This window comes from Cynocephalus volans, chromosome 12 (assembly GCF_027409185.1).
Source record: "Cynocephalus volans isolate mCynVol1 chromosome 12, mCynVol1.pri, whole genome shotgun sequence".
In the NCBI taxonomy this organism is placed as follows: Eukaryota; Metazoa; Chordata; class Mammalia; order Dermoptera; family Cynocephalidae; genus Cynocephalus; species Cynocephalus volans.
In genome coordinates, this window is record NC_084471.1 from 88,507,524 (window position 1) to 88,520,886 (window position 13,363).

At 36.4% G+C, this 13,363-nt stretch overlaps 1 protein-coding gene across 1 annotated transcript in view; it reads right to left on the reverse strand.

Annotated features, from left to right (window-relative positions):
• IRAG2 (inositol 1,4,5-triphosphate receptor associated 2) overlaps positions 1-13,363 on the reverse strand; it is a 98,110-nt gene that overhangs the window by 44,769 nt on the left and 39,978 nt on the right. Inside the window, exons 17-18 of the mRNA XM_063076129.1 lie at positions 5,658-5,772; positions 5,061-5,223 (exon numbers count right to left, since the gene is read on the reverse strand). Of these exons, the coding sequence (XP_062932199.1) occupies positions 5,061-5,223; positions 5,658-5,772 (278 nt within the window). The remainder of the gene's footprint in view (positions 1-5,060; positions 5,224-5,657; positions 5,773-13,363) is intronic.

The window sequence follows — 13,363 nt, forward strand, 5'->3', positions numbered from 1 at the left end:
GTAATACTAGGCTCAGTAGGAGAAAAACATTCTAATCTATTGAAATAATTAAAAATTTTTTTTTCTTATTAGCACTTAGAACACTAGTGAAGATTAGATTTTTAAAAAATTCTCCATGTTAACTGTGTTAAGAAACAAGGTTCTATCCTTCTTCTGACCTACATCCAAACAATAGCAACCAAAGCTTTTGGATGTGGCCATATCATGTTTTTGAAGGTTGCATATCTCCAAAAGACAAACTCAGAACACTGTCTTAGAATTACCAAATTAAGCTTGTGTTTCAGAAGAAATAATGAGTTAGTATAAGACTGCCTAAATTGCCCATCTGCTTTCCTACCAGGCAATCTTGGGAGTTGGGCAGTCTCTCTCAAAGCATTCAAATTGAAAACCTTACTTCAACAGATGTTTTGTGCAATGTGTAGCAACTATTTCCATATTTTCTACATGGCAAAACAAGCTGGCTTATCATCCCAATTTGCATTCACCTTTGCATTCTTTATGTGTTTGGAATTGGACCAGCAGTCTCCAGGACATTTAGGCTTCATACAGAAACAAGTAAAACAATGGCCACTGTATCCCCCTGCTGTTGCCATCTGTGGTGTAGGAGGGGACCAGGTGTCTTGGACACACTGCTACTGAAGGAAGCTGAGATAAAGCAACTTTCTAAATGACTATGCAATAAGGCTTGCAGGCAAAGGCCCCCCAATTAATTGGCTGCTGAAAATCAAAACTGTAACCTTATTAGGGCTGTAATAATATTAGTTATCAATGATGGCTGACATCTATGGAGTATGGACTTTTATAACAATATATATGTTACTGGAAAAAACCTCTAGCTCTGTAAAATTATTAAAAATATCAGGGTTTATTAAAAACTACAGACTAAGAGAAATTTTGCATAATACATACATCCATCAAAGGATTTATACCCAACAATAAAAGGACAAACAACCTAATTTAAAAATGGGCAAAAGACTTAGGCACTTCACGAAGAAGATGTACAATGGCCAATCAGCACATGAAAAGTGCTCATCATTAGTCATCTGAAAAAGATCATCAAATTATGGAACGTTCACACAAAGAAATACAACTTTAATAATAATAAAAAAAATAATACCGATAAATCTTTACAATATTACGCTGAGGGAAAGAAAGTAGATACTGCATAACAATTCTAGAACAGTCTAAACTAACCTATCAGATCAGAGGCTGCTCCTTGTGGTGGTGGAGGTGGGGGAGGGGCACTGGCTAGGAAGTAGCACAAGGGAACTGTCTGGGGTGATCTAAGTTCTGTGTTCTGATGTGCATTTATCTAACAATATCCTTAATATCAGAACATTTTATGAAATATTATACACGAATAAAAAAATTTAAGTTACAAGAACAAAAATAACACAGAGTTTATGAGATAAATAGGGTTAGGAAGAAACCAGTAAAAAAAATATGCAACATTGGAACCAGAATACTAACAAACACAATTATCAAATTATTAGTACCTAGGAAGATAATGTGGATCACCCAGACATGCATCTTAAAATGCCCGCAGAACACTAGAAATGCACAAAAACAATGGAGTGAAATGCTGGGGATGCTTTAAATGGAAAAGTGCTGTTGAGGTGCTAAGAAAGTGCACATGAAGTGGAACTCTGAGGCAGGGGGGCTGCCAAGGTGAAGGAAGGAGGCAGGACAATCCCCCACAGCCCAGAGCTCTGCAAGGCTGGGGTTGAGCATCTGGGTGGGGGTCGGGGGAAGAGGCCCAGGTGCAAATACTTGTTTTTAATTTTCACACAGTAAAGCTAACAGGTCTCCTGTTGCCTGTTCAGCAGCCAAGCTGAGGGCCTTTTCCTTTCCTGTGGAAGGTGATATTCCTACCAATCCAGATCCTAATCCCAAGAAAATCAAGAATGAAACAATATAACCTCCATGTTATACTAACATGACATTCTCTATTCACCAGTCACAAATGAGGTCATTCATGTTATAGAAATGTGCTCTAGCAGAACATGTGTACCAACCGTGACGAAACACCAGCTACTATTTTGCATTGTTATGTTATTTATAACTCACAACAACTGCATTTAATGGAAGAGGATACAGAGGCTCAAAGGGGTAAAGTGCCCAACTTTATCCAGTTGCTCTTTTGCAGACTTTGAGCCAGAACACAGGTTTGTTTAATTTCAAATCCCGTGGTCTTACTCATGACACTATCCTTCCTAGATTATTTCATCCATACCTGCATTTTTCATTTGGGAAAACTTGGGGCCTCTATCCCATCAGAGCTGTTGAGCAAGCTGTATTTGGCTTTGGTTTTCTCCTTGGCCCTTACGCCAATACCTTCTATCTTTAAGGGTCCCTGTCACCTCGATCCTCCCCTCTTCATCCATACCTCATGTCCTCCATGCTAAGAATGAACAGCAAGCTAAAAGAGAGTGTTCAGTGAGATCATCTAGGTGAAAGCCTTCCCTAGACTACAAAGTTCATGTGCAGATATGAGGTGCAAATAAGGAATTATGACATACAGGAGCTCTCAGGATCTCTCCCCCAGGAAATATTTATAATTCCTAAAGGTAATTCCCTCATTGTCTGTTAAATGTGTGACTCAATGAAATTTTCATGTTAGATAGGAATAAGAGATGATAGCAAAGGGGTGATAATTTGGATTATATCAGTCTGTTTCCTCTACATAAGATTCACCTTAATATGTTCCATATATACCCTAGATTTAAACTTTTTGAATTTCCTTTTTAAAGCAAACATCCTTTTATAATTCCTTATTGCCTATGTAATAAGATACTTAGATATAAACGAAATTAAGCAGAAGAAAGAAAATAAGTAATCATTCAGGAAATTTCAGTTCTAATTGCAGCCTGCATGGAAGCAAGCATGCGCACTAATTACTTCATAAATCGGTGCAGTCCTGTTGGCAATCAGAAACTTACTAATATTATTTATTCAGCATCAAGTTCAGGATTTCTAATCAAATGTCATAAATACTTCCTAGATCCAGTTTGTGAACATTGTGCATGTTGTCACTGACCTGAACATTTAGAGAAACCAACTGTATCCCCACACAACGTGCTGATGAAGCTTGCTAGATGGAACAGAAAGCAGTTGCTTTAAACACTTCATGAGTTTATTAAACTAGCCAGAGAGTTTCAGAAGAGCTAAACAGATTTAAATATTTTTGTTCTCTGACTCAGAATTCAAATGTGTGACTCAGAATTCAAACAGCATGAGCGGCAGTGGTGATAGCAGAATGTGCGTGGAGGTGTTTGTGTGATAACTGTCCTACCTCGTTGACATTTATTCAGGGTCTATCTGCAATATCTGCCCAACAGAACATTTTGGAAATATGTGCTACCTAAATTACCCTCTTCTCCCAAAGCTTGATTTTTCAGGGCATTATTAGAAAGATCTTTATAAGCAAATGGTCTTACAGACAAAATCCTGATATGTATACCTTCTTTGGGCAGCAAAAGATAAAAAAACAGGGATTTTATAAATCCAGGCAGGTTATGAGCAACTCAAGACGGAAAGGAAGTGTCCACCCTAGTTTATTCAGGCAGACAATAATATATGCATACATCCCAGGGCAGCCTTCATTTTGTGCTTTTAATAATTGAACAAATTATCCCCTGAGGATAAACTGGAAAGACAACAGCAAGTTCATAACATCAAGAATGTATACTTTGGGATAAGTTATAAAAGTTGGCTTTTCCAAGAAGGTACTATAAGGAAATCATGGGGGGAGGGGTAGACATAAATTCTTAACAGTTTATAAAACTATGCGGTATAATATTGATGTAACCAAAAGATAAATATAACTAGAGCAACAGATTAGTCCTCTGAGCAGTAACTAAAAGTGGACACGGCTCAAACCAAATCTGAATGCTTATTATTCATGTCTCAGTACGAGCAGTTCTAATCACAAGGGAATCTTCTCCATTGCCCCTCCGAGCAATCATAAAATAACAGACTATGTAACTTAAAGGATGTCTTACATTGCCTGACAGTGAATCCAAATAAACTCATACTTAGAATTATTGAAAACTATCAAGTTTGTAAAGGTTTAAAAATAATACCAATAGAATGTTGAATAACCATTGCTATTTTAAAACTAGAGAATTCCTTAAACTCTTTCAGGAGCCTTCTCAGGTAACAGTGGAAAGGGAACAATAAATCCCAAACACACACAAGTCTGAAAATTTTCATCTCTAGCTTACTTTAAGCTTACATCAAGCTTATATTTACTTATTACTCGAACCAAATAACTTTCTATAAAAAAACTTTTATACTGCTAGAACAAGAAGCTGGCTAAACAAAAGCAGTTGTCTGATAAACGGCTAAATAAATAAGCTTTATTTTTATCATACTATGTTTCTAGAATAAAACAGGTTTATAAATAATCTGACACCTGTAATTTGACAACTGTCTTCTCACATAAATCCTTAGTAAACACTTATGTGCTTTTAGGTAATACAGAAAAATGACAAATATTACCATGTTTAATGCAAAATATGTATGTAAAGAATGCATTAAAATTCATAAAGAATTTTCACACGTATTTAATATTTTGATATACACTGAATTCATAATTATTTTGCCCAATCCCCTAACATTACCACTTAGAAAATAGAGAAGCAGGGTCTTTTCTACCATATGATAGGTAAAAACTAGCTAATAAAACCACGGTAGATTATGTATACAATTTGCAAGTTCAAATACCCCATGCATTCAAGATTTTTCTCCCTGTTTACTTTTAGAGATATTGAAAAGTTGTATTTAATTTTAAAAGGAAAAACAGTCACAGGCAAATCCAGCTCATAACAAACAACCAAAAAGGAAAGTGAAGGGTTAAATCCATGTACCTAGCCACTAAGCAAACCTCTCAAAAAGCCCCTCAACCACCTTTTCATTTCACTGTCATTAAATTCAGACCATCTCACTGTCATAAATTCAGCAAGAACACAGCAGCTGTAATCTAGAAAAATGGCTGTAGCCCTTATGCCCCACCTCAGGATGGACCGAACTGGGACGCAAACGAATTATCTGCTACTCACTTTTCAGTCTTCTTGTCTGCCGCTCAAGTGTCTGGCAAGCATTCGATAATTCAGTATTTATAGCTTGGAGGTTCCGTTGTTCCGAAATCGCTTCCTCCAATTTATGCTGTAAAGACTCAGCTTTTGTATTGGCAGAGTGGGCTGCCTGATCTCGATCCTTAACCTGGATACATATAGTTAACACTGGATCTTAGCAGTCTGGCCAGGAAAGCAAGCAATGAGCTCTCACCCTCATGCACATGAAACTGAAAATGTGCTTTTCTTCTCAGAGAAGTGATAAGCCTCTACTGAACTTCTGCAATTCCTTGTTTGCATGGGCTTGGTGTGCCTGAGCTATTTCTACAGCAGTCGAAGCCCTCATATGTCAAGTTGCCTCCTCCTGCAAGTTACCTCTTTCATCAGCAGGCTTTGACACCGCCTCTTTGACAACACCCCCTTCACTTCCTCCGCTCACTGCTTGTCGCTAGGGACTGAACTTCGCAGTTCCTCTTTGTTTTTTTTTTTTTTTTTTTTGTTCCTCCTCTATTTTTACTTCATGGTTTTAAGGACATCTGAAGAGACCTCCCCTGAATACAGCGCAGTCAAGGGCCACCCTACCTGCTCCTCTGCCACTTCCAGCCGGTGGCTGGCTTCCTGGAGCTCCTTCCTGAGGAGGGCTTCCTGGTTGACAGCATCTTCTTGCAGTTGTTTAATGGCTTCTACTTGTTTCTGACTTGAGTTTGGAAGGAAAAAAAAAAAAAAAAAAATCCAAACCGCAAACTGTCAGTGACATTTCAACTAAGAGTCACTCTGGGAAATTGTGACAAATTCAAACTTAACACACTTCCTCAGAGATCAGAGGAAAAAGTGAAAGTATTTACACACATATAAATGCTGCACAAGTACAGAAGTTTAAGTAAAGCAATCATTATTGATCACTGGGCCTGATGCCCTCACTTTACTGATCAGGACATTTAGTTTCCTATTTTACACTGGTAGACAGTTCCCCGCAAGCACATTCACAGTACCTGGCATTGAGTGCCAGCTGCTTAGAGGATGGCCCTTCAACGAGGTCCGGGTGACAGGCACAATATTTATACATCATGGCTAGCTTTTACAGAAAGAAAAAGGAAGGACAGACAAGGTGGGGGAGGAGGGAAAAGAACAGAAAAAAGAGCTTTGTTTCATGACCTTAGCTTTTCTCCTTAAGGATTGTCAATCGTGGTATAAATACTTGCCATGAGCACGGGAAGGGCTGCCCCAAACACAGAGGAAAACTTGGCTCTTCGTATTTCCACTGCAGTCCTCTCTTTTCTGAAGCCCTTCCTTCCCATCCCCTTCTTCCCCACCACAAATCTCTTAGTGTCATTACGTCACTCTTTATTTGGATCCAGTACTAATCCCCAAAATACAAAAAATATGTATTTGGCTTCTGCTAGCTGATAAGGTTATTTCATCTGTGCTACATGTCAATATATCAATGATTATCTGGAAAAGATGTGACGTAAATAAGAACCTTAACTCAAAGGAATGATAAACTTGGGAATTTCAAGGCTGAGAGGACGATATTGTCAAGTTTTGGTCTTTTGCACACTTCTCAAACGTTAACATATGTCAGAATCCCATTGCACGCTGGCACAAATCCAGCCCTGGTTACAAGAAGGACCACACGAGAGGCAAGAACTGTCTCATAGATTGCTTACTGTTACGGTAAACAAGCAAACAAAATTCTAGACAAAAATATAAATGTACCTAAATTGCCACACACATTCTACTGAGCATCCTTCAACAGTTTATAGTATCTTTTTTTAACTGTAGCAACCTTTAATGTATCTACCCTCTTAAAATTTTAAATGCACAACATAGTATGGTCAACTATAGGCAGAATATTGTAGAGCAGATCACTAGAATTTATTCATCTTGCATAACTGACACTTTATACCAATTGAACAGCAATTCCCCATGTCCCCCAACCCCCAGCCCCTGGCAACTACCATCCTACTCCTTGCTTCTACGAGTTTAGCTATTTTAGATACTTCTTATAAGTGAAACCATGCAGTATTTGTCCTTCTGTGACTAGCTTATTTCACTTAGCATAATGGTCTCCAAGTTCATCCACGTTGTCACTGTGGCAGAATTTCCTCCTTTTTAAGGTTGAATAATATTCCATTGCATGTATGCATCACATTTCTTTATTCATTCATCTGTTGACAGATTTAGGTTGTTTCCACATCTTAGCTATTGTGAATAATGCTGCAATAAACATGGGAAGGCAAACATCTCTTCGAGATCCTGATTTCAATTCTTTCAGATAAATACCCAGAAGTGGAATTGCTAGATCATGTGGTAGTTCTATTTTTAACACTTTGCAGAATCTTCATACCATTTTCCATAGTGCCTGCATCATTTTATCTTCCCATCGATAGTGTATAAGAGTTCCAATTTCTCTACACCCTCATCAATACTTGTTATCTTTTGGGTTTTTTTTGTTTTTTATAATAGCCGTCCTACCAGGTGTGAGAGAATATCTAAATGTGGTTTTAACTGGCATTTCCCAGATGATTACTGATGTTGAATATCTTTTCATTAACCTGCTGGCCATTTGCATGTCTTCTTTGGAGAAATGTCTATTCAAGTCCTTTACCCATTTTTAAATTAGGTTATTTTTTGTTGTTGAGTTGTAGGAGTTCCTTACATATTTTGGATATTAACCCTTTATCAGACATGTGGTTTATAAATATTTTCTCCCATTGCATAGGTTTCCTTTCCACTCTGTTAATAATTTCCTTTGCTCTGCCAAAGCTCTTTAGTCTGATGTAGTCCCATGTATCTATTTTTGCTTTTGTTGGCTGCGCTTTTGTGTCATATCCAAGAAATCATTGCCAAGACTGACATCATGAAGCACTTACCTGTTTTTTCCCTAGGAGTTTTACAGTTTCAGGTCTTAAGTTGTCATTTTGAATTGATTTTTATGTCTAAAGATAACGGTCTTTTATGCATAAGATAATGGTCTAATTTTATTCTTTTACCTATAATTTTATTCTTTTACCTGTGGATATCCAGTTTTCCCAACACCATCTGTTGAAGAAACTATCCTTTCCCCACTGTTTAATCCTGGCACTCTTGCTGATCAGTTGACCACACACAGGTACTTCAAAAAGTTCATGGAAAGATTCATATTATCTTTTAATTCTATTTTTCCATGAACTTTTTGAAGTACACTAGTTCATGTGTGGGCTTATCTCTAGGCTGTATATGCTAGAACCATACTAGTTTAATTACTGTAGCTTTGTAATATATTTTTAAATAAGGAAGAATAATGCCTCCACCTTTGTTCTTTCTTAAGATTGTTTTGGTCCTTTGTGCTTCCATAGGACTTTTAGGATTGATTTTTCTATTTTTGTAAAAAACATCATTGGGATTTTTGAATATATGGATTTCTTTGGGTAATATGATCATTTTAACAATATTAAGTCTTCCAATCCACGAACACAGGATTTTTCATTTATTTGTGTCTTCTTTAATTTCTCTCATCAATGTTCACTACATGTGTTTCACTTCCTTATTAAATTTATTCCTAAGTATTTTATTCTTTTTGATGCTATTGTAAATGAGATTGTTAATTTCCTTTTCAAGTAGTTCATTGTTACCATATAGAAATGATACTGATTCCTGCATGTTGATTTTTTAACTTTACTGAATTCATTTATTCTAACAGTTTTTTTGTGGAATCATTAGGGTTTCCTACATATGAGATGCCATCTGTGAACAGAGATAATGGTACTTTTTTCTAACTTACATGCCCTTTACTTTTCTTGCCTAAATGCTCTGACTAGGACTTCTAGTACTGTACTATGTTGAACAGAAGTGGCAAGAATGGGTATCCTTGTTTTTCGCAGTCGAGTAAGGTATTAGCCATGGGCTTTTCATATGACTTTTATTATGTTTAGGCAGTTTCAATTTCTAGTTTAAGAGTTTTTTACATAAGACTCTTGAATTTTGTGAAATGTTTTTTGTGCATCTTTAGAGATGATCATGTGATATTTACCCTTCATTCTGCTGATGTGGTTTATCGCATTGATTTGCATATGTTAAACCATCCTTGCATCCCAAGGATAAATCCCATTTAGTCATGATGCGTAAGCCATGGTGTTTAATGTGCTGTTGAATCTGATCTGCTCATATTTTGTTGAGGATTTTGCACCTATATTTCATCAGGAATATTGGCCTCGAGTTTTCTTTTCTTGTAATGTCTTTGGTATCAGGGTAATGCTGGCCTCACAAAATAAGTTTCAAAGTGGTTTTTTTTTTTTTGTCTTAAGAGTTTCAGAAGGATTGGCATTAATCATTAAATGTTAGGTGGAATTCGCCAGTGAAGTCTTCTCATCCTGGGCTTTTCTTTGTTGGGAAGTATTTGATTACTGATTCAATCTCCTTACTAGTTATAGGTCTGTTCGGATTTTCTATTATTTCTTCATGATTCAGTCTTGGTAGATCATACATTTCCAGGAATTTATCCATTTCTTCTAAGTTATCCAATTTGCTGGCAAATACTTGTTCACAGTAGTCTTTTATGATTCTTTATATTTCGGTGGCTTCAGTTGTAGTATCTCTTTTGAGTCTTCTCTTTTTTCTTAGTCTAGCTAAAGGTTTGTCAGTTTTATATTAAAAAAACAATTCTTAGTTTATTTTTTTATTGTTTTTCTTTTCTCTCTTATATTTCTGCTCTAATTTTTATTATTTCCTCCCTTCTAACTTTGGGTTTAAGTTGTTCTTTTTCTAGTTCACTGAGGTATGTATTAGATCATTTTCTGTTGCTTACAACAGAATATCTGAAACTAGATAATTTATAAGAAAATGAAATTTATTTCTAGCAGTTTCAGAAGCTGGTAAGTCCAGTCCATTGGGCACATCTGGTGATGGCCTTCCTCTAAGTGGGAACTCTCTACAGGGTCCCTTGATGACTCGGGGTGTCACACTGGGGGATGGCAAGAGATTTCTCATGTGTTCTCCTTATAAAGCCAACAGTCTACACCCCTGATAACTTATTACTCCATGAACTGATTAATCTATTCATGAGAACACAGTCCTCATGATCCAATAACCTCTTAAAGGCCCTACTTTCAAATACAGTAATTGGACTTCCCACCCTCTTAAAACAGTTACAATGGGGATCAAGTTTCCAAAACAAACTTTTGGAGGACACATTCAACCCATAGCAAGGTGTCAAGTTAGGTTGCTTGAGATTTTTCTTCTTTTTTAAGTGTTTATCAGTATAAACCTCCCTCTTAGCACTTTTACTGCATCCCATAAATTTTGGCATGTTGTTTTTTTTCATTTGTCTGAAGATATTTTCTAATTTCCTTTTTGATTTCTTCATTGACCCATTGGTTGTTCAGAACAGTGTTGTTTAATTTCCACATATTTGTGAAAATTCCAGTTCTCCTTCTACTATAGAGTTTTAGTCTCTGTTAAAAAAAAAAAAAGTTTAATTTCAAACTTCTTAAGTTTGTTAACACTTATTTTGTTACCTAACATGTGATCTATCCTGGAGAATGTTCCATATGCGTGTGACAATAATGTGTTCTCTACTGCAGTTGAGTGCAATGGTCTGTAAATACCAGTTAGCACTATTTGTTTAAGTTTGCTATTTCCCTATTGATTTTCTTTCTGGATGTTTTATCTGTTATTGAAAGTCGAGTGCTGAAGTCTTCCACTATTACTGTATTGCTGTCTAGTTCTTATATTTCTCCCTTCAGTTCTGTCAATGTTTATTTATTTCTGTGCTCTGGTATTTGGTGCTTAGGTATTTATAACTGTTATTTCTTCCTGGTGAATTGACCCTTTTATCATTATATAATACCTTTCTTTGTCTCTAATGAGTTTTTTTTACTTTATGTCTATTCTTTCTGATGAAAGTACAGTTGCCCCAACTCTCTTTTGGTTACCATTTGCCTAGAATATCTTTTTCCATCTCTTCATTTTCAGCCAATGTGTGTTGTTAAATCTAGAGACTCTTGTACACAGCATATAATTGAGTATTGTTCTTTTAATACTTTCAGCCTATGTCTCTTGATTGCAGAGTGTAATCCATTTACATTAAAAGTAATTACTGATAAGGAAGGACTTACTAGTGCCATTTTGTCGGGGTTTTTTTGGTCTGTCTTGAAGTGCTTTTGTCCCTCGTTGCCACTTGTCTTCTTTTCAATTTCACTTTTTTCTTTTGTAGCAATATGTTTTGATTTCTTTCCCTTTTTTGTGCATATCTGCTACAGGTATTTTCTCTGTAGTTATCATGGAACTTACATAAAATATCTATGGTTATAACAGCCTATTTCAAGCTGGTAACTTCAATCACATACAAAAATTCTACATTTTTACTTCTCTCCTCCACATACTTTATGTTATTGATGTCACAGTTTACATCCTTCTATGTGAGGGTACTTCAAAAAGTTCACGGAAAGACTCATATCTTTTAATTCTACTTTTCCACAAAGTTTTTGAAGTACCACTGTATTGTATATTCATTAACATAGTTTTATAGTTATGGTTACTTATAATACTTTAGTCTTTTAACTTTTATACTAGAATTAAAAGTGACTTACCACTGCTATTACAGTATTACTTGTCCATATATCTACAGTCCATATATTTGTTATTTGTCTACATATTTAGATTTACCAGCATGTTTTACACCTTCACGTGCTTTCACATTGCCATGTAGCATCATTTTGCTTCAACTTGAAGAACTCCTTTAGCATTTCTTGAAAGATAGGTCTAGTGATGATAAACTCCCTCAGCTTATGTTTGTCTGGGAAAGTCTTTATCTCTTGTAGTGGATTGATTTATGTTCCCCAAAACTCACTGGAGCTTGAATTGTGTCCCCCAAGTTTTATGTATTAGAAACTTAGCCCCCCACCATGACTATTAAGAGAGTGGCAAATCCTATGATGGTAATTGAAAGGTGGAGCCTTGAAGAGGTGATTGGATTGTAGGACCATGCTGTAATGTATGGGTTTAAAACAGTGGTCAGGGGCATGGTCCTGAGGGCTTTAAAAAGAGAGAGAGGAGAGGCTCTCTCTCTCTGCTTCCATCACCTTGCAATGTGAAACCCCTGGGTTGCTGACACCACCACCAGATGGACTTCGGATTTCCCAGCCTCAGAAACTGTAAGCAATACATTTCATTTTCTTTATAAATCACCCAGTTTCAAGTATTCTGTTATAGCAACACAAAATGGACTAATACATCTCTCTTTCATTTTTGAAGGATAGTTTTGCCAGGATAGTATGCTTATACTTTTAGCCCTTCGAATATATCATCCCACTGCCTTCTTACCTGCAAGATTTCTGCTGAGAAATTTGCTGATAGTCTTATAGGTGTCCCCCTTATGTGATGAGATGCTTTTATTTTGCTGCTCTTGAAATTCTGTCTTTGACTTTTGACAATTTGATTATAATGTGTCTAGGTGTGGATTTCTTTGGGTTCATCTTATTTGATGTCCATTGGGCCTCCTGAATCTGGATGTCCATTTTCTTCCCCAGATTTGGAAAGTTGTTAGCCATTATTTCTTTAAATAGCCTTTCTGCCCTTTTTTCTTTATTATCTCCTCTGGGACTTTGATAATCCATATATAATTATGTTTGATGGTATCCCACAAGTCCTTCAGCATTACTCACTCTTTCATTCTTTTTTCTTTTTGCTCCTCTGACTGGATAATTTCCAATGACTTGTCTTCAAGTTCAGTGATCATTTCTTTTGCTTCATATAGTCTGCTGTTGAACTTTTCTAGAAAATTTTTCAGCTCAGGTACAGTCTTCAGTTCCAAGATTTCTGTTTGATACTTTTTAGTATTTTCTATATTTTTGTTAAAATTCTCACTTTGTCCATGCATTGTTCTCCTGATCTCATTGAGCATCTTTATTGGATTCTCTGTCAGGTAAATCATTTACCTCTGTTTCATTATGGTCAGTTTTTGAAATTTATTTTGTTCCTTTGTTTGGGACACATTTCCTTGTTTTATTTTCCTTGATTCATGTTTTTATCTACATGTTAGAAAAAACAGTCAGCTCTCTCAGTATGTATAAACTAGCCTCATACAGGAGAAAACCCTCAATCAGCCCAGGCAGAGATTTCAGGGGCTTCTCAAACATTTATGCTAGTCCAAACCACATATTCTTCTTAACAGGCCCCAGGCATCTAGAGTATGCTGGGTCCCTTTAGTACTCTGAGACAGGTGAGACAAATATCAATTTGCTGGGCAGCACCCAGCAAAGTTCAAACATTGGATGCATGGCCAAACTTTCCCATCCTCTATTCTTTAG